This window comes from Synchiropus splendidus, chromosome 2 (assembly GCF_027744825.2).
Source record: "Synchiropus splendidus isolate RoL2022-P1 chromosome 2, RoL_Sspl_1.0, whole genome shotgun sequence".
Lineage (NCBI taxonomy): Eukaryota > Metazoa > Chordata > Actinopteri > Syngnathiformes > Callionymidae > Synchiropus > Synchiropus splendidus.
In genome coordinates, this window is record NC_071335.1 from 38911670 (window position 1) to 38931890 (window position 20221).

The 20221-nt window shown below is 43.0% G+C and overlaps 3 protein-coding genes across 7 annotated transcripts in view; 2 read left to right on the plus strand and 1 right to left on the minus strand.

Annotated features, from left to right (window-relative positions):
- Positions 1–4414, plus strand: part of LOC128753640 (uncharacterized) — a 9855-nt gene extending 5441 nt beyond the window's left edge. For 3 of the 4 annotated variants that reach the window (XM_053855519.1, XM_053855520.1, XM_053855521.1), the window contains 2 exons: positions 1213–2660; positions 3063–4414. In XM_053855519.1, coding sequence (XP_053711494.1) covers positions 1213–2660; positions 3063–3704 — 2090 coding nt within the window. In that variant the 3' untranslated portion in view covers positions 3705–4414. The remainder of the gene's footprint in view (positions 1–1212; positions 2661–3062) is intronic. The other variant, XM_053855518.1, reaches the window with a different exon arrangement.
- LOC128753642 (equilibrative nucleobase transporter 1-like) lies at positions 4236–16694 on the minus strand. 2 transcript variants are annotated; one of them, XM_053855523.1, is made up of 16 exons: positions 16226–16694; positions 15968–16089; positions 15664–15867; positions 12576–12679; positions 10819–11101; positions 10381–10510; positions 10260–10306; positions 9026–9102; positions 8870–8962; positions 7348–7487; positions 6396–6526; positions 5735–5878; positions 5553–5660; positions 5199–5332; positions 4768–4891; positions 4236–4667 (listed from the first exon to the last, which is right to left on the minus strand). In XM_053855523.1, the coding sequence occupies exons 5-16, from the start codon at positions 11000–11002 to the stop codon at positions 4477–4479; spliced, it is 1503 nt and encodes a 500-aa protein (XP_053711498.1). In that variant the 5' UTR covers positions 11003–11101; positions 12576–12679; positions 15664–15867; positions 15968–16089; positions 16226–16694; the 3' UTR covers positions 4236–4476. The 2 variants fall into 2 exon arrangements, with proteins under 2 accessions (XP_053711498.1, XP_053711499.1); XM_053855524.1 differs by having other exon boundaries at positions 5146–5332.
- A 690-nt stretch (positions 16695–17384) lies between these two features.
- On the plus strand, positions 17385–18826 carry LOC128754395 (coiled-coil-helix-coiled-coil-helix domain-containing protein 10, mitochondrial-like). Its single transcript, XM_053856985.1, has 4 exons — positions 17385–17533; positions 18049–18265; positions 18463–18604; positions 18677–18826. Exons 1-4 carry the CDS (start codon positions 17493–17495, stop codon positions 18694–18696), a joined length of 420 nt encoding a protein of 139 aa, XP_053712960.1. The 5' UTR covers positions 17385–17492; the 3' UTR covers positions 18697–18826.
- The last annotated feature ends 1395 nt before the right edge of the window (positions 18827–20221 follow it).

The following is a 20221-nucleotide window of genomic DNA, read 5'->3' on the forward strand; positions in this document are numbered from 1 at the left end:
CCGAGGAGCTGCCACGCAATGACGGAATGCGAATGTCTCTACAAAATGTACAGAGTATGTCTGTTTGATTTATACCCATGATCAACCTCTAGGCTCACCTGTCACGTGACCAGTGTGGCAACATCCGGTGAATCGAAAGGCGGGGCTTAAATGGCTCGGATTAATCGGCGTTAAAACAATGCGTTATATAGATATTTGAAGCGCGCGCACCTTGGCTGCATACTCTAAATTTGATGGAGTGCAGTTGCTAATGACAAATTAACGCTAAGTGATGGCCTGTTCTACCGTCGGTGAGTCGAGCGGGATTTGCTGCAGCTGTATCCACCGTCTCTAACAGTTGTGGATGATGGAGGTCGACGACAGGCCGTTGATCGGTCCCTTGGACGGCTTGTTCATGTTCAAAATTCGTTCCGATGGAACAGTGGATAGAGCCGCTGTTCTTTGCACCTTCTGCAGTAAACAGTTCTCGTACCACCGGAGTACTTCCAGCCTCAAGTATCACCTGAAGGCCAAGCACTCTGCTTTTTACCCAAGTGCGAGGCCGAGCAACTACCAGGGCCCATCCGAGTGTGTGGCCCGACGTCCCAATAGTAAGTTGAAGGATTGCGCCGAAAATCCTCTGTTATTGATAAGCATAAATAATTACATGTTACTACGTTATACGTTGTGTTAAAGAGCTCTGCTTCTCTGCCACGTGAAAGTTAGTTTGAAGTATCATTATTGAAGTATTTTTTTAAAATAGAATAGTTGTGTGATGTGTGTTTCCAACATCAGAATCACTGCAGGTGCAGGCCTTTATTTTGTGACAGTATTTTGTTCTGAACGATTTAAAGGATACAATCTTAAATTATATAAAGGATTCATCATTTTTAAAGTAAAAAGATTAGCAAGAATATGCAATTTCTTTAGTTATATGCATCCATACATGTGATGTACTGTCATTCATCTCCTGAAATGCATTCACCCACACAATATCTTGGAATTGTGTATGGTTACATTTTTAATGAGCTTGTGTGGGATTTCTCTGGAAAAAAAAAACAGGTTTAAAATATATGACAGTAGAAACAGAGAGGGTTTTCTTCCTTGTTCACAATGAATCATCAGACCTGGTCAGTGGAGTTGTGTGGTGATTTAGTTCTGAAGCTCCATGAATAGTGATGTGGGGGTAGAAGAGATGTATTTGACTCTCACAGTGTATTTGAATTGACACAGGTCAACAACGTATGCTTTCAAACCCTGGTGCCCTGATGACTCAGACCATTCTACTACCAGCAAATGTGACGGACGCCATTGCCAACTTCCTTATTCAGGACCTCCATCCTGTGGGTCTGGTGGAAGGAGAGGGCTTCAAACAGTTGATCAACACGCTTCTACCCTCCTACTACAAGTTGCTGCCCTTGCCGTCCCTCCTGGAGGTCTTGCTCAGAGAGCACCATGTGAAGGGCAAGACGGGCCTGGCTCAGTTGCTGAAGAGGAGATCTGACAGCAGAGAAGTCAACATCATGCTGGACCACACCGCTCCAATCGAGGATGAACCCAGAAGACCTGCCAGTGTGAGAGATGTACCCCACTCTGTCACGCTGAGTGTGGATATTTGGAACCATAACTGGCAAGGCAAAGTTGTAAAGTACCTCTCCCTGTGGGCTCATTTCATCGACCCATGCTTTAGTTGTCAGAATCTCACGCTGTCCACTCAGCAGTTAAATGACTGCACCGTGAGCCTGGAGGCAGTGGAAGCCCAAGTGAAGGTTATGGCTCAGGAGTGGGGCATCTCCCAACCAAGTCTGATAGTAGTGGGAGGGGAAGGACGAAACAAGATGCAATTTAGGTCCATAAAAATGGAGAAGGGCAATGAGGCTGCAGAAAGTATCCCTCACCCAAATTCCACGACCTTTCTTGAGAGAGATGACTCGAGGACTCCTGATGAGCAGAGCTGCCACGAACCCGGCCAATCCAGTGAGGCACTTCCCTCTGTGCCATGTTTCTACAGTGCTACTCAAAATTGCATCGATGAAGTGATGGCTCACCCGGTCATCTCCAGCACCTTGGCTCACTTCCAGGGTCTCCTTTCCACTTTTGTCCAGTTATCCTCTCAATTTATCGGATTTTATCCCCACAACTTCCAGAACCTTCTGCCCATGCTGACCAAACATGAGCACGCGGAGCTGTTCTCCTGGGCTCACAGCCAGCCCACCTGGAATAACCTCTTTCCTGTGCTCAGTACGGTCACCAAACACAGGACCAGCATATGTGATGCTGTGAAAGAGATTGAAGGTTTTGCTAAAGACAACTGGGAGTCAACCTCATCAAATAGTCACTTCTCCTCCAGCATCATGCCGTCGGGGCTGGTACCGCCTCGTTCGGAGTGGAAGATTCTTGAGGACCTTTGTTTGATTCTCAAACCTCTAGATGTGGCTTGTCGAACCCTTGCCAAGGAGGACCACCCCCGTCTGTGTCTACTCAAGCCTATTCTGACTGGCCTCCTCTCCCGCCACCTGGTGTCCAGGTCTGGGGACTCGTCCCCTCTCATGAAGGAGGTGAAGTCAACGATAAGACAGAAATTAACAAGCTGCTATAACCACCCGGAGATCAACAGGGTTTTGTGTGTGGCCTGTGCGCTGGACCCTCAGTTCCATGGGCTCTTGTTCATGGAGGAAAGGGTGAGTTTGAAGGTCGAAGCTCTCACATTTATGAATAAACTTTTTCAATAGTCTTGTGTCATACTGTACTGAAGGGAATCATGGAATGTAAACTTTGTGACTAGAGATTTAAGTGTGTCTTGGTCAACAATTAGAAGAAAATGTGGCAGGACACAGTCACTGGAACTGAAGCTGCTGCTTAACAAGGTTTGAAAGTGGAGCACAGCTAGTTCTAATGCCTCAACCAGAACATTTGTGACTTAGTTCATGGAGTCATAAGAAAAAAATCTTGAATCCAACTCGACCAGCCAAGTCTGACACCAGCACCACCTGGGATCCACATTACCAGTTGGAGATTATAAGATATAATTGATTGTGAAGTAATGATTCATGCCAACTTAAATGTATTTTTCCGTCTTTCAGGAGCAGAAGGAAACGTTTGAGTGGTTAAAAAAAGAAGCTGTGAGGATTGTGAGGGAACAGCATGTCAGGCAGAAAAACAAAATCCAGAGGAAGAGGAGTTCATCACCCGAGTCGGAGTCTGACAGCGACCCACTGAGACGTAGCAAGAGATTAAAACATTGCAGTCCAATTGGTGTCAAAGTGGTGGAAGAATTGTATGACGATAGTGACCCGGGGCAAGCAGATGATTCGGACTATGAATCAACATCACAGACTGGGCTGTCTGGGATGGAGTTCCTGCTGGGAGATTTGTTCTCTTCCACACCCAAGAGACGGGAGAACTCTGTGGAGGAGTCAGTGGACATGGAGATATCTGTCTTTAGGGCAGACAAGGGGGCATCTTTGGGGGTGGAGCCGGTGCAGTGGTGGAGGACAAAAGCAGCTCAGTTCCCAATACTGGCAAAGGTTGCGCGAGTCTTTCTGGCTGCTCCGGCTGTGATCAGTAACACAGCACATTACTTCTTACAGAACGCACCAGGAGCATCGTCCTTCAGGAGAGACAACATTCCTCCAGAGATGCTGGACACAATCTTGTTCCTGCACCACAACCATATGACTGTTGAGGGAGGTCAGCTTGCACTGAAGAATGAAGAAAGACTGTAGTGATGTCCAGAAGTAGCTACTTTCATACATTCCCCTCTGTTTAACCTGTAACCCATTTTCATATGTTCTGCACCATGATTCTTAACTGTTTCACCCATCCTCCATAGCACCTTGTGCCTTCGGTCACTCTGATCAAAGTGCAAAGGTAGAGGTTTGAAACTGTTTGACCAAAATGTATCTTGAAACTGTCATTTATATATTTCTTTACATTTGGTTAAAAAGTTCTTCTTTTTAGGTTTCATACTAGTTTCTTCACTCCCAACTCGTTCGTAGTTTAGTGTGCCGAAGGTCTGGTGGTCTCCTTGGAACTTGCTGATACACTAGATGCTGTAGTTTGCTGTGTACGCATGATTAAAGTTTTTGTATTTTGAATCACTTGTGGAGGACTTGAAGTCAGTATTTGAGAATGAGTCCACTTTACCACCTGGGATTTTTACAATTCGTGTCTGCTGCTAATGACAAGACTGTACAAAAGTACAATTTATTTCAAATATTTATTGAACTCTAATTCCTACTTGTAAATCAGTGGAGACATTGTGGGATGAGTACAACAGCGGGATCTCGTTACAGTGAGAGTAACTGATAAACAGTTGTGAATTACAGGTCGAGTAATAGTCATAGCGACAGCAAGGCTGGTGGTGGATGGAGGGCTGGAGGTGCACATACAGTAGGTAGACCGACAGGCTGAAGAATGGAGGTGTAGACAATGAAGATAGAAATCAAGGCAGCTGGAGGGTGGGAATAAAGTGAGATAAACAGGTGGGCAAATCAGCTATCCCTGAAAGGGCACCTGCAAAAGATGACACTTCCATCTAGCAGGCTTATATGTGTATGATGGAATGTTCAGGCTGTATCTTTGGCCTGGCTGGCATCCCTTTGGCAGTGACCCTGTCTGCAGTGGAAGAAGACGCAGATGGGATGAATGAAGACGACCAGAGTGAGCAGCGTCAGCGTGACATCGACCTGAAACATGCCCATGATCAAAGAAGCCCAGATGTGGTGCAGATGTTTGGAATAAGCATGTTATATACAATAATACCAGACAGAATGACAGAGAACTCACAATAAGGGGGTCTCCGCCCAGTGGCCCTTTGATGAGTGCGAAACAGGGATACTGCAGCAGAGAGAAGACTGCTGACATGGACATCACGAGGCCGTACAGCTTCCCAAAGTGGTTTGCTGGAAAACTGCATCACAGGAATACGTCATCAATCAACACACAGCTTACAAAGTTAGAACACTTGACTGTTGCAAAAAAAACCCCAAAACATTGGTATACATGTTGCTTTCCTTATCTCCGAGCAAAAGAAGTGTAACGTCACAAAACAATGCATATCTTGTATTACGACCGTCAATGACAAGTGCTACCTGGTGAATCAGGACTATGATTTTGGCAGCTTGACTTCCTCTGAACCTGTGTGAGAGTGTGCTTTTAACTCACGCAACACTGATGAAGGCTGCGTTTCCACCATAGAGGAAGGAGCGATTGAGCACCTGCAGGATGAAGGTGATGTACTGGAGTTTCAAAAGGGGGATGGAGGCGCACACCGAGAAGAGCAGGCACTGCACAGCAGTGAGCAGCAGTGAGAGGCTGGAGGAGCGCAGATCGGCCTCCTGCTCTGTGTCTCCTGCTCACCAGTGACATACAGATGAGTTCAGTTGCTTCAGGAATGTTCTCGAAGTAGACAGAAATTATGATTAAGAGACTTAATGATTGATCATCAAAGACTTGAGCACAGATTTCATGCTAAAACATGCTTTATTTGTCCATACCTAGAACTGACCGTAAAGAGTGTGCACTGCTTGAATAGCATGTGATGGAAAGATAGTATAAAAGAGGAAGTTAACCTGGAGCCAAAGGTTTGTCCTTATGTCGGTCCATGATGAGACCATTCCACGGTGCACAGAGAACCCCACACAGTTGCGTGATGGCAAAAGCGTTGGTGTACTGGCTCACTGTGAGAGGCGCAGAGCAGTGCAAGAGATGAGCATTAAAAGAGTAAGTCAGAACATTGCAACGTGTGAGTCACCAAGGTCCGGGTCATTTCCACCGAGGCGGTTTAGCATGGGGTTCAGCGTGCCGATGAAGAGGTAGTGTCTCAGCTGCATGATGGACAGCCACACCAAGTGTCTTGCAAAGAGCCAGGAAAGCACACAACTCCAGAAGCTTCTCACTGAACACACAAACCAACAAGTGGCTCCAATTAAGTATCGAGTAACTGCTTCAACATCCTAGAAACTGGAGTCCCTCCCCAGAGAGTGGCTGTGTATGCAACTGGCAACCGATGCATTACGTCTTCTGCCTGGGATTGGATGCAAACATGCAGCATTAATGTTGCTGAAGAAAATAGAGGAGCGCATCCAAACTGACTGAGAGGTTGCTGCTCTTATCTCACCTGCGTTGGTGTTGTTCAGGCACACTCTGAGCAAGACAGCTAACCCGCGATTCAGCTGGTGCTTCCTGCTCTCTGTGCATAAATGAATGACTTGATGCTTGTGAAGTGTAAAGCACTTGGACAGATATCTATGCTGTCTTGTTCTGAAAGAGTGGAATGCATGCATGTGAGTATGTGGAGAGTGCTTGAGCTGCCGCAACAGATGGCGGTATTAATTTCCAGAAAACAGGGTGCAACAGGTGTTAGAGGGGACAGAAAAATAAGCTCATGCCAGTTTGAGGATGGATTGAAATACCATTTAATGTGTCTTTGATCATCACCTCCTCCTCAGCTTCTGCCTCTCTAGACTGTAGAGCTGTGGTCACTGCATCCTTCTCAGTCCCCAGATGCTCCACATTGTACGAGTCCGATTTGGCACAGGTAACTCTGTGAAGCACAAAAGAGTTCACTTTACCATCCTGCTTACTTCAATACTAAATCCCCCGGACCCAGAACAACCCCCCTTCACCCACCTAGATTATTACACATCCCTCCCAAAAATCTCTCTCCCGCCTCCAACTGGTCCAAAACTCAGCGGCTAGGCTTTTAACTGAGGACAACATCACCCCTGTTTCAGCTTCTGTGTACTGGCTTCCTCTGCTTTTAAGAATTAATTTGAAGATGTTAAAATCTGATTAATAACTTTTAAATAGTGTCTGTGTTTAGCTCCCAGCGACGTCTATGGTATGTTAACATCTGTGAGCCATCTGGCAGTCTCAGATCCTCAGACAGATCCCTTCGAATCGCTCCAAAGTTGAGGCTGAAATCAGAGGGGGACCGAGCCTTTGCCGTCAAAGTGCCTCGACTTTGGAACATGAGGAGATAGGGCTAGCTAAGTCTGTGGCTTCTTTAAAAACTTTTTTTTTTCTTCTGATGTTGTCTCCTAAATGGATTCGTTAATGGGAATTTCATTTTATTCTCTCACTGTCTGCCAGACTGTATTTCAATCTCCTCTTGGTTTTTTTTTTCTTTGTTACCTCTCTGTTGTTGTCAGTGGTCCCTAATGTTGTTCTTGCTGTATGCCATGCATGATTGTTTCATGTTTCATGTTGATGTGAATTCTGTTTCGGTGTAAAGCACTTTGTAACCTTGATGAGTCTGAAATGTATATACAGGCAAAATACAACTGTATTTACAGTACCGGTAATCGGTAATTTCCAAAATGAGCAAATCTTTCAGTAGGTTCGAACAAGAAACCATTCTCTCACCCGTAGCTGTAGCTCTGAGGCAGTGGATAGGGGATTCGGGTTCGGGGCAGCAGCAGGAAGGTGCGAACCAGGTGAACCACAGAACAGACAGACAGAACATGGAAGGAGGAGTAAAGAGGGACTCCATGTTCATGCAGAACCTGAGGAGGAGAGTGAGGGCAGGGTGGGGTGACATCCCTTCATCAAGCATGTGTCCTGGATCACTGTTGCCACACCCGTTAATGCTCGATTCATGTCAGAGAATTGAGTTGCTCTTCATTTTAACTGATTCATTCATGACCATGACTCATTTGCTAAATGTAAATATATGTAATATATAATATATGTAAATATGTAATATATTTCATTAATTTGAACTGCTTTTGAAGCTTTATCAATTTTCCTATTTTCACCAGAAATCTTAATCGGTGTCATAGAATTACATAAAATCAACTTCTTTTTTTCTGAAATTCTGCATTGAACACTGAGTCACGCAAAGATACTCAAGAATTACTGATATCCGGTGATCAAAAAGCATTTGATAGGAGGACTGGAACTGTCAGTTCTTTCTAGATTTAGAACAGGTAATGCTTCTATTTCTTGGCTGTGCTTCTTGTTTACTAATCCATAAGTAGCGTAGTGACTAATGGTCTCTGATCTAGTTCCTTAACCATATCTTGTGGCAGCTAGGCTAGCAAGGTTGTCCACCATTGCTTTTGGCCTTCACAACTGTCAATTTGTCTCAGGTGAAATCCCAACCATCCTGAGGTGTCCTGGCTTGCTGCAGGGTAAATTGTCAGTGTACACACAGATAATTTACTTCTATATATCTCCAATCCAGGTCGTGCCATCCCAGAGATCTTATGAATGTTTCTCAGGGAATAAGGTTAACACCAGCAGGAGTGAAAGTTTCCCAGTTAATGCTAGTCCATTGCAAATGAAACATTCAGTTCAGCTCTTCACATTTGACTAGCTCAGGCTTCAAATATTAAGAAACTAGTGAGACCAGAACTTTAAAGTCTCTTTTTACCAAAAAAGGTGAAGAGATTTTAAAGCACCCCTGCTAGCAAAAAATTAATTGGATATTGACAGATGGAAAATCTGCAAAAATATACCACCCAAATTGATTTCTTTTAATTCCAATCTATAGCACTATTTCTTCCCAACACTTTATATAAATCCATAGATCAGATGATTTCATATTAAACAATTCTTTGACCTGTGATAGTGTGGGACGGCAGCTCTCTTCGTCCTCTACATACTTCAACCATACAATGTAACCCAGCTAGTACAATATACATGACTATTTTGTATCAATAAAAAAACTAATATTAAAAAAAGCAGCATTTAATTTAAAATCCCTTTGTCCTGATGAATAAATAATCCTCATCAATTCCTTCCTTTCATTTCATGTTAGATCACATTTATAAAGCATTAGACAGGGTACAAAAGTACAGTAGTCATCACAGCCCTAGTTTTCAGTGTTCTTCCAAAAGTTGACATGACCTGATCTTATATCCCTAAAAAGGTTTGGTGGTTTCACCTTGAGGATGAGAAAAATAGCAGCTGAGGAATCAAATGCGCCGTTGTAGAGGGTGATGATGGTAGAGCGGTGAGCAGCAAACAGGTTTCCCACCTTCACACAGAGTCAATAGAGATCAGTATACATTTGGCTGCACAAAATCAGGATGGACTGTACCTGCATGTTGCTCAGAAGCAGCAACATTCCTCCCACAGCAATGCAGGAGAGAGCAGGAAATAACACCTCTGAAATGCCTGCATAGCAAAACAGCTGCCAAAATTTAGGTCACAAAGACATCTGTGCATTTGTGTGCATCAACTCCACTGCTCGTGCACATAAATGGTCGCTTTGACAGATGAGTGCAGAGGCTAGTGGACTTACTGGAGAGCTACTGCTTTTTAAGGATTTCCCCAGGGATCAGTGGTAACACAGCGTGACCGTGCAGAGGCTAATATATTGTGGCTGGCGATGTGGTTTCCCAATTCGCCAGTATTGTGAATGACATTTGATTAGGAACGTCACATTTCTAGAGCGTCGAAGATCTACTCTGTACTGTTGTTTTAGCAGCTAATAATATGCAACAAATGAATCAGTCTATTGAAGTACACATTAGATAGGTTTGCAATAACAAATTTCAAAGATGGTAATGACTACTCTATTGACATAATCATTCAAGTGTCAAATATTTGTATGCCATTACAGGGAGGGGTCAATATGGTAATGGTACTTGCATAGTTCAAGTTTCTTCCAGGGTAGAGAGGGACTGTCTCATTCCATTAGACTGACAAAAGCCTGAACCAGCGCAGCAGGAAGCCTTCAGGATAGCAGGTGAAACGTTTTCTTTGACCTGGTCTGTTTCCATGTTCAAACCTTTTGTGGCATGATGACCCGGATAACCGAACTTTCTCGCAAACATTAAGTTTGATCCTTTCTTACTCATGACTAAATGACCCCCATGAATCTGACCACTTTGTGTTTTTTTCGTAAAGTGTGCATTCTGGAGCCACTTTTTCTTCAGCAAGACAATGCAGTCACAGCTGAGCATCACAGGGTGATGACTGGAGACACCTGAGCACACTCGCACTGGCTCTCATGGCTGCCGTTAGGACTGCTGTACATGACTTCATTTGAGGATCAGATGCCAGAGTAGTCTTGCCACAATGCACATCAGCTTCAGTTGTTTGCATCAGCGATTCAGACTCCCTTGCATAGATCACTGCAGACTAGAAAAACATTTCATCACGGTCTCTCAAGTGTCTCTTAAATCATTCCACTTCTCTTGTAGTCACAGGTTTGCGGATGAAATCCTTAATATGTCAGAAGAATATGATGACCAGATTTCAGTATACAATACCTTCTATAATAGCATGACAGTCATGGAATGTTTTTCAAGAGTTCATCCCGTACCTACCTGCAGAGGAGAATGAAATGAGGAGAGTACCAGTGGTGTAGAGAGATCTGCAGATGAAAACATAGTTGTTGTTGCTGTTAAAGCAGACGCCCTGATCATCTCATGGCAATTAAAGACTTACATTCCCAGCAGCCTGGTCACCAAGGTGCCAAAGCGATCGAAAACGTAGCCATTGAACAACGTGAGGAAGTTGTTGAGAAAAGATGCGACAGTAAAAACCAGAGAGAACTTCTCATCCTGCTGGGTGCAGTCTGTTCAGGGTGGAAGTGAGATAAGTGTGTGACTTCAGTGTTTCCCTGACGGGCTGGAAGCAGTGAAATAACTCTCCCATTTGATATACACATGGACATCTAGCAATGTAATTTTCTGCTCTCCATCTGGTGGCCTCATCTGTCAACACTCTGTAGCTCACAAATAGCTTTCATGTTGGATGCTGTGGCAGTCGACACAGCATTATCGGTCAATATAAACTGCAGTTAAACCAATGTTGTTTATCTCTTATTTCCCTAGAACGTTAGCTATTGTGTCAGTCGTCAAACAGCATCACCCTACTTCTCACCTGAAGCATTCACAGCAGTGTCACACTGCTGCCTGAAGTATCCTTCCTCCTTCAAAACAAACACCAGCGATGCGTAACCAAACACGACTCCTGCAAAGCAAAGACACTCCACCATCCCTGACACCAGGGTCAGTCTGTAGCGCAGCTTCAGGTCCATCTCACAGCCAGGCATGTCTGACTGCATGTGTCCTGCAGGTGCCACTCCAGTGGAAGTCTCCCTCTGAGGATGGTGTGAACACTGGTGGGAGTCCCAAGTGTTTGTTTTGTGAAAAAATGAATCCACCTTGGAAGAGGAGAACAATCTCAGCAGCAATTACAGACGGCTACTTTCTAAATAATCCTTTATCTCCAACTGAGACATTTTGGGGTTCTGGTCCCACACAAAGGGGCCTTGGACGTGGTATTGACGGATCATCTCCAAAGACGTTGATGTTGATGTTTAAAGTAACTCTTGATGCGGATGCACAGAGAAGAGGCAAGTTCTGGCAACCATATGCTAGAACCACACTGAGACAAATGTACACTGCAATAGTGGAAGGAAAACATGGAACTCACTGACAAAGAAAACGGACAACCTGCAATACATGAGGGTTTTCAAGGAAACGGTTCTGACACAGGAACTACTAGATTACTCTGGAGAAAAGACGATAAAAACACATGACACAACAAAGGACAGGACTCACACACAAGAGGACATGCCAAAATCAAGGCAACACTGAAACAAAACAAAACAAAACAGAAATCATTGGTCACATGTAACCAGTGTTTGGAAACCAAGGGACTGAGGGAATGATAGACTGAAATGATAAGATCTGTGAAACAGCACTCTCTATCCCCTGAGCACTGTCAGCAGGCCATTCGAGTGGATCGGAGGAGGGGATGAAGGAAGCAAGAGGGGTTAAACCAGTTTCTCAATGAGGGGGGTAAAAGATGCACACTGTGACAAGTCTCTGTACCAGTGAACACACGCACTATAGATCAAATGAAAAGATAACTAACAAAGATTGAGGTATCAAATTCTAAATGAATGTTAATTTACTTTACTCCAATAAATAGTGTAAATAGTTCATACAACCCAATACATTTAATGAGCTAATAAAATCATTTTAATTACACACTTTTTTTTTTTAGACATTTGCTTTTGGAATAAAGTTTTTAAATGGTGAATAGACTAGAAGGACCCTCTTTTTGTAGGGACGTTAACCACATTAGTCTATCTCAACAAGGCGACAGGTTTAGGCTGATTTAGGAGAGAGAACTGGAATCTCTCGTTTGTGGCACATCATTTACACCTAGAGTCTGCGGTTGCTCACAATTTAGAATACTAAAATACATGTCAACATTACTGTAGTGGGGGGAAATCTGTACAAAACAAAGAAGAGATGTTAATTTCAGAGTCAAGCCTTCCTAATGCAAAGCTAGCCAGCTACTGCTGTAATACACTTTTCCCAATTGTTAAAGAGACAATTATTTGTAGACAACTCTCCATTGTCTCTGTATTAGTAAATGGGGAAACAACAGTACTGTTCAGAAACTGATCGAGATCATTTAAATTGCAGAGACAATCAGAGAGACACTTCTGAACAACTGCCAATGAGGAGTGTAATCCAGATTAGAGTAGGTAATCTAGACACGTGGGCACTAACAACTCTTGCTGTTTTCAGTGTCTCTCTGTTGAACACTTAGAACACATATTTTAATAAAACTGTACGACTCGTCAACATCCATACACTACGAAGGTTTAAAATTCAGCTCACCCTCTCACTGTCTGGTCATCCACACCTCCTGCAGCGCCGGATCAGACCTGTGTAGCCTGGATGTTTCTCTTCTCACACTGAGCTGCTCTCTCACGCCTCTCTGCCTGTGGATCAAGTCGGGAAACTGCAGTTAAACCAAGAAAGAGGGTGTAACCAGTGAGACCACACCAAGCCTTAAAAACTGTCTTGTATCATGGCTTTCTAATCATTTTGTTCATGTCTCACTTGGACAGCTTGACATTGGAGATCCAAGAGTCGTCTCGATATGGTTTCATTCTTATTTCCCAACAACTTTTCTTGAAGACCACTGTGCATGAAATAATTGAACTGAAACCATTTTTTAAATTTAATTTAATAATGCAGTTGATCATTTTTGATAGTGTTGTTCACTAATTGTAAAGTGACATAGCAATTCTGGGTATCGTTCTCATTGCCAAGTGTAACTTTATTGATATAAGTAGACATGACATCATTTTCAGTAGTTCTTAGGAAAGACAAAATGAAGTGCACAAAGAACGGCGAGAAAAGAAAATCACAATAGCATGCAAGGCAAGAGGTTCAGATTTACTCGCATCACGTCATACCAGGTCTGCTACTCTTGCACAGTAGGGTTGGTTTGGGTTTCATAATGGCAGGTGCTGAAGGAGACAGGTAAATATCCTGCCCACCGAAACACACTACATTGCATTTTAACACCTCTAATTGGGTAATCCTTGAGCAAAACAACAAACTGGGTAATATGCATGTAGTCCTTCCAAACAGCTTGTTAGTACTGCTTTGCACATTTTGTAGAGTACACTGACAGGTTCGTAATCACACCCTCAGGTGTCATCTGTTACAACTTTCTTAGGTTAAAGTTTCCCGAGAGCTTTGCTAGAACGGAAACGCTCCTATGCTGCTAATTGGCGCTGGTTTGATTCCTTCACATGCAGCATGTATTCTGCTTGCTTGAGCTTTTGTAGACCAAGAATGTGCGCTAGTTCTGACTTCCACACGACTTTAATCCCTTATTCACTCTGATCAGTCGTGAGCGAGTCGGACCACCACGTGCTTGTTTGATTACTCAGAGTCTTAATTATCTATATTGAGCAAGTGTTCTAGACATTCATAATAACCTTGCAGCTACTACTACTGCTGCTGTGCATTTGTCCATTTTGTATCCCTCTCTGTTTTCATATTCTCCCAGTTCAGTAAAAAAGAAAGGGGATACCATCAGTGTTTAAATAAACAACACAAATGTCAACACTTCAAAATGGAAAGAGGATCATAAATGATGAAACTGAAGTGAAAATGTAAACCACAGACAACAGACCTGAGCAATGTAATGAATAGAAACGATCTAAACAAGACAGAAAAATGGGCTGCTGTAAAGAGTTGATTTTTGCTCCAAACTATACACACACAAGATGGTTGCTTCTGAAGCATCAAGACCGACATCTCACAGACGCGTTCATCAGTTTGAGTTTTTTCATTCTGTCGTTTTATGTTTTTAAAGGTGTAATCTCTCGTTTGTGAACAGCACTTAAACCAGGGAATTTACAACAGGAAATCTGTTTGGTAGCAGCTGTTTTTTCTATAAGCATTTATTGCTACCTTACTATTTAGTCATACAGAAAGGGGATAGTTTTGGCACACAACAAACTTGCAATGTGTTACAGGGGTGCTCGACACCTTTAGCTGCCACATATTGATGAGTCTACAGACCTAAAATGTCAATAAAGCTACAAGCAAACATAAGATGTGCAACTTTAAACTCCTGAAATTTCTGTAATGAGGAACAATGAAGATGTACAGGGGTTGGTCAAAATAATGGAAACACCTTAAAGCTTTTTTAGCTTTAAGGTGTTTCCATTATTTTGTACATTCAATTAAAACCAAAATCTAAACATCAGAGACGCTTCTTGAGTCCACCCTATCAGCCATCTGATAAGCCTTGACATACAATAAGGACAACTTTTCGTTTTCCTGAACGTGTCCGCTGATTGAAATGAAAAGTCGAAGTAGCAAGACGTCTCACATGCACGACATGACATGACTTGAATGACCCTTTTTACAGTTATTGTGGCTTCAAAACCTGAATAAAAAGATAGTGAAAAAATGTGGAAGAACAACGAGAAAGTGAAATACAGTACAAATCAAGCAGACAATCGGCTTCACAGTCATGTGAAAAATATACTATTCAAATATAAAAACACTATTTAGAACAGTCGATACCCAGGTAAACAAAATCTTTTTAAAAAAATATGTTTTTCAATGTCTTTAGTGCCAAAACCATGGCTTAGTCTCATTTCAGATTGCTGTGGTATCCCTGCGTTGAATGTTGGATCTTGAGATGTCTCCTGAGGTTGCTGGGATGAGAAAAGCGTCTTCCACACACGGTACAGCTGAATGGTCTCTCACCAGTGTGGACGTTATGGTGCATATCCAGTTGACTCTGACACACAAAGCTCTTGCCGCACACTACACACATGTATGGTTTCTCCCTGGTGTGTCTGGTCATGTGTTTATGAAGGTCGGAGTCCAGGAGGAAGCGCTTCCCGCATGTTGGGCAGCAGTGTGGTTTCTCCCCAACACTGACCTGGGAAAGAGCTGGATGGCAGCCAGTCAAATGTGAATTCTGTTCAGGTTGTGTCACAGGGCAGCGTGACCTACAGCTCTTATGGTTTGCATCTGCAAAGACACGACTACTAGTTGTTGCTAAACGACTGCCTGTTGCTGGTGTAGCCTGATTTCCAGACATATTGCTACCTGGCCGGGCAACAGACCACAGCATAGCTCCTGGAGTTTGATCTTGAGTCTCTCTTCTAGTGCCTGGATTGCTACTGCTTAGGACTGCTGATCTGTTTCCATTAACTGATGATCCATTGTCCTTTGTCCCCTTGTCTGATGAAGCGTCCTCATCAATAACTATCACATCTGACGTGGTTGGATCCACGCCTGAAAAGGCAACATTTTCTTTTCTGATATTATTAATTGCAGTTTCCAAATGCTCAAAAGAACCACTTCCCCATAAGTCATGGTTTGCGCCTCTGCTGCCATCAGTGTCTGGTACCTTGTTGACAACGGTGAGGCCGTCAGATCCACTGACCTCCATTGTAAGCTGAGATGTGGTTGGTTGGACATTGCTGATACTCTGGGAGGGTGGTGTCGAGTGGACAGCTTTCGAAGCATCTGTTGTTCCTTTGGAGCCGATGGAGGAGGCCAGTGGAGACTCTGTGTTGGTGGAGCCACACTGTGTTGCTCCTTCCACTTTCACAATACGAAGCTCCTCTTCTTCCTCAGCATCTGGTGACTAAAAGCGCAAAGACACATAAAAAAAAAATAAATAATAAAATATTCCACTGATCAAACACTCATCAGTGTTCAATCATCAGATTTGTAGTTAGAGTTACCTCCATTTTGGTAGTGGTTACCACCTCCTGGTCAGGGTCCTGGTCCAGTACGATAGGTACGGGTTTTTGAGCAGTTGCACGGGCACGGTTGAGAAACCGTGTTCTGCCATGGAGAAGGGAACCTGGCAGATGATGAATTAAAAAAAATATCATCCACTCAAATCAGGGTACATTTAAGAATGTATATCTGACAAGCAACGCATGTACACATAGTTAAGCGGGAAAAAAGCAAAATATGGATATTTCAGTGTGCCACACCTGTAAGTGGGTCCCGACTTTGCCGGTGTGTAACACGCACACCTGGGAACCGACTGTGGACCGAACCTTCAGCGCCTCTTAATCTTTCCGCCCGGTATCTGGTCACCTGCAGCTCTAGGAGTTTAATTTTCCGCCGAAGACATTCGTTATCTTTCTGGCTCTGTGTCATTTCCATCTGGACCACCGCGTAGCCGTCGTCCACTAGTTTGCAGATTTCTGCAACGGCAGCATTAGCTAGCACCTCCAAGATGGAGGCGACCTGTGAGTGGAAGTCCATGGTTGACATCATCCCTGTCGCGAGTATAAATATACTATATATTAGGAAAGATACGATGATGGCTACGATGCCCAGGCAGCAACGGATGGCAACAAAATCCTTATCATGCAGACACGTTAGAAAGTTCACAGTGTGTTAGTCAAATGCAGCCACTTAAAGGCCGTCAATCCTGTCAAGTCCAACAGCTCTAGAAAAGCTGCGCGGTTGATGCACGCATGCGCGCGCACGCGCAATGCTTCCTTATCGTCAACTTTTTTTTACGGCAAAGCAGTTGGGACAAATGGTAACACAGAGCAATTTGCGCTCTGCTTGCCATGAAAGCCAATTTAAAAAGGGTAAAAAAACAAAAAACAAAAAGTAACCTAAAAAGTTAAAAATGTTGTGTAGAGCTGTGTGTGTGAGTGTATAGACGTTGATCTTGCCTCTATTGGGACCAGAAAGCATAAAGTTTGAGCTTGCCCAGGCGATCACGGATCTCACCCAAATCTCAAGAGAGTCCTGAGAGCAAGGCAGGGGAGCAAGGCAGGGAGAAAGGCACCCACAGTTGCTTCTGATCCTGCACGATGACTTTTCATTTCAGGGATGCTAACCTCCAAGAAGAAAATCATATTTGTTTCAGAGTTCGTATATGTGTTTCAAACGTTTGCAGTAAATGTGTTTCTTAAGTTTGTGATTATGTTTCTTAAGTTTTTATATTTGTTTCTGAGTGTGTATTTGTGTCTTACTTTGGGATTTTGGACTGTTCAAAACTGAAACCTGTCATCTCAGGGAATATGACAATGTATTAATGTCTAAATTGTTGCTTCAGGAGGATGTGGCTTGACACGGCAGCGGTAGAAAGAAGTGTCGCTGTGATCTCGCGATAGTTGTTACTTAAAGCCTGTGAGACACAAGGTCAGTGGTCACAAGCGTGTCCTGTTCGTGCTGTGCGGCAGACACACTTTCTAACACAAATCAAGTTAAAGAAACCCGAGAGTAAACGTGAAGAAGATGGCGAGAGGAAGCCGCAGCCGCTCTTCAGCTCCTGCCAGGTCAGTCAGCTTTTATCTGCGAAGTTCATGAAATTGTGACGCTCTCGCGTTTACCTTGAAATGCGCCTACGCACCAGTGCAAGTGGTCATAAGGTGGTTCAAGTAAATAACTCTATTAATTTAAATCTTAATCATTCCGAAATGTCGTGGTCAACATATCTATTGTCATTCTTCTACTCAAATGTATTGCCTGGAAAAGGTACTCTCTCTAATAAGATAGATTAGCATATGTATGCACATATACACAATTCCATCATATTCCTCAGCCTTTTATCTTCAGTCATGGGAAGTAGTCCGGGTCAGTTCAAATAAACCTCTGTGCACTTACACTTGCATTTGCTTATAAAACAGAAAAAATGACAAAATAATGGGTAAAACAGGTAAACAATACTTCTGAATTGCTAATAATTGGTGCCATAACTATTCAAAATTCATTCATTTAGGGTGGAATGTCATCTGGTGAGGAATCATCTGTGTGTTATTATATCTAAACCACTGGACACTTTGCTTTGCAGCCCAGCTCCATCCCATGCTCCAGTCCCAGCACATCCACCTCCAGCATCCCTGGCGCCGACTCCAGCTCCATCACAGGGGCCTGGCCTCATGGCCCAGATGGCTACCACAGCTGCCGGTGTGGCAGTAGGTTCTGCTGTGGGTCATGTGGTTGGGGGTGCCCTCACTGGAGCTTTTAGTGGAAGCAGCAGCTCCGAACCAGCCAAACCTGTGTACCAGGTAAAACCCACCCTGACAGTGTGTTCTCCAAGCTGCTTCACTGTGGTGAAGTGGATTATTCTGCTCTTTTTCCTCCATATAACAAGTAAAACCTTTAAGTGTCCTGTATATTGTGGTGTACATCACCACTGTATCTTTGGTGCCGTGTCCTTCATCCATCTTGCTGGAGAAGACTTTATGTCTGTCCTTGATTGTAGGAACCTCCACGTCCTGCAGCAGCCCAACCAGGTCCCTGCCACTTCGAGGTCAAACAGTTCCTGGACTGTGCCACCAACCAGAATGACTTGAGTCTATGTGAAGGCTTCAGTGAGGCTCTTAAACAGTGCAAGTATTCCCATGGTGCGACGTTTTATTCATCATTCACTCAAGATTTTAATCCACTCCGCTAACAAGTTGATCCTTCTCCATTAGGGTTGTCATCCCTGGTATGAAAGGTCATCATCTTGACGAGATGCGACACACCACTAGTCAATAAAGCAGCATATTGCTAAATACAGAATGTGAAATTAATTGACATTCTTGTTGATCTGCTAAATATAGCATAATAAAAGATAAAAGTACGACATGTGTGTGATCTCATTTGGTTAAAAGTCTTCACAAAAGCAGATCCATGAAGTTGCCTTATATGTGTGTAGACAGTTTCAATAATTTGATTCACACACAGGGAGAACATGCAAACATGCAGAAAGGTGGTCTGGCTCGGCCATCAATGTAATTTGATTCTCCATTTGTTACATTTTTAAATATTTCAGGTTATTAGCCAATTCCAAGCCAAGCTTGGTACTGGGAAATTACCAGTTTTGCCCTCCATTGTGTCACCCAATGTAGGATTTCCAAGTCAGAAAGTGGTAAAATAATCACTACTCTGAGTACGCTATACAAGATGGCCTCCCCAAACCTAAGGAAGTTGAAGCTTTGAAACAATGAAACACATCATAAGAAACAAACACATTCCACAAAACTGTGTTTCTTCTTCATCCTGCGGGTTGTATCTGGACGAGGCACACGTGAGATTAGTTTCCATGGACATTACCATCTTCATTTCCACAATCTATAATTGGAATGCAATGAACTGAGTTAAGACATCATTCCCAGGTACAACTTCGCACTTCCGATGTGGGGATTGCAGCACTAGTGTTGTGCTACTGCAGTCATGTAGGAACATGGGGAAAAATCATCTCTCCACTTTAACAATAACAAAGGGCAATAACAACAAACGTTTCGCTTGTGCACAAAGGATGCTAAAATACACAACTCGACATGGGCATGCACTTGTGCCGGTGTCGGTTAAAAACAATAACTCATGGACACATTAAATGTATTTCAACTAAGAAGTGAATGGAATTTGTAGGTCTCATTTGGTTTCTCGAACGTCCCATAATTTCCGCACTGATATTCAATACAATGACGGTCACGTAACCAGTCATGATTAAAAGAGCTTTCAGTTTATAACACAACGTACAATCGTTCAATAAATATATTTTCATGTGACAATGGTCATTAAATGTGTATTTGACAACATGTTACAGTTGAAAGCTGTTTCTGTGTGAAGATGAAGTTTCAAAAAACTGCATAACTGCCCAGTTACCTAGGCAAAACCAGTCTGCATACTAACGAATATATTTACATAAAGATATATGACCATAAATAGAGCGTTATAAGTATAATATTAGGGATATGAATATATATTTACTCAATGTCCTCGTGAAATAACCAGTCATGAAATAAACAATTTTAGTAGAAAGGACAATGAAAATTACGCAAAAATGACTGAACGCCGACTGAGGGTAAGTTTGTATTACAATTACAAAATAAATTATGAATAAATTATAATTTATTCGTTATTTTATATCTTTCGTCAATAGCTACGAGGAAATGTGTCCAGATGGGTCAAAAGTTATTATAAACCGTCAGGGAACATGAGGCATATCTGGGTAAGAAGTCCATATTTCTAAT

What these genes read in the sequence shown, in the direction of transcription:
- LOC128754395 (XM_053856985.1), top strand. Translation starts at nt 17,493, where the DNA reads ATGGCGAGAGGAAGCCGCAGCCGCTCTTCAGCTCCTGCCAG. An exon ending in CGCTCTTCAGCTCCTGCCAG is followed by an intron (nt 17,534 to 18,048) that starts GTCAGTCAGCTT and finishes TTTGCTTTGCAG; the next exon opens with CCCAGCTCCATCCCATGCTC. An exon ending in CAGCCAAACCTGTGTACCAG is followed by an intron (nt 18,266 to 18,462) that starts GTAAAACCCACC and finishes CCTTGATTGTAG; the next exon opens with GAACCTCCACGTCCTGCAGC.
- LOC128753642 (XM_053855523.1), bottom strand. Translation starts at nt 11,002, where the DNA reads ATGCAGTCAGACATGCCTGGCTGTGAGATGGACCTGAAGCTGCGCTAC. An exon ending in TGGAAATGACCCGGACCTTG is followed by an intron (nt 5,661 to 5,734) that starts GTGACTCACACG and finishes CGCCTCTCACAG; the next exon opens with TGAGCCAGTACACCAACGCT. An exon ending in GGACAAACCTTTGGCTCCAG is followed by an intron (nt 5,333 to 5,552) that starts GTTAACTTCCTC and finishes ACTGGTGAGCAG; the next exon opens with GAGACACAGAGCAGGAGGCC.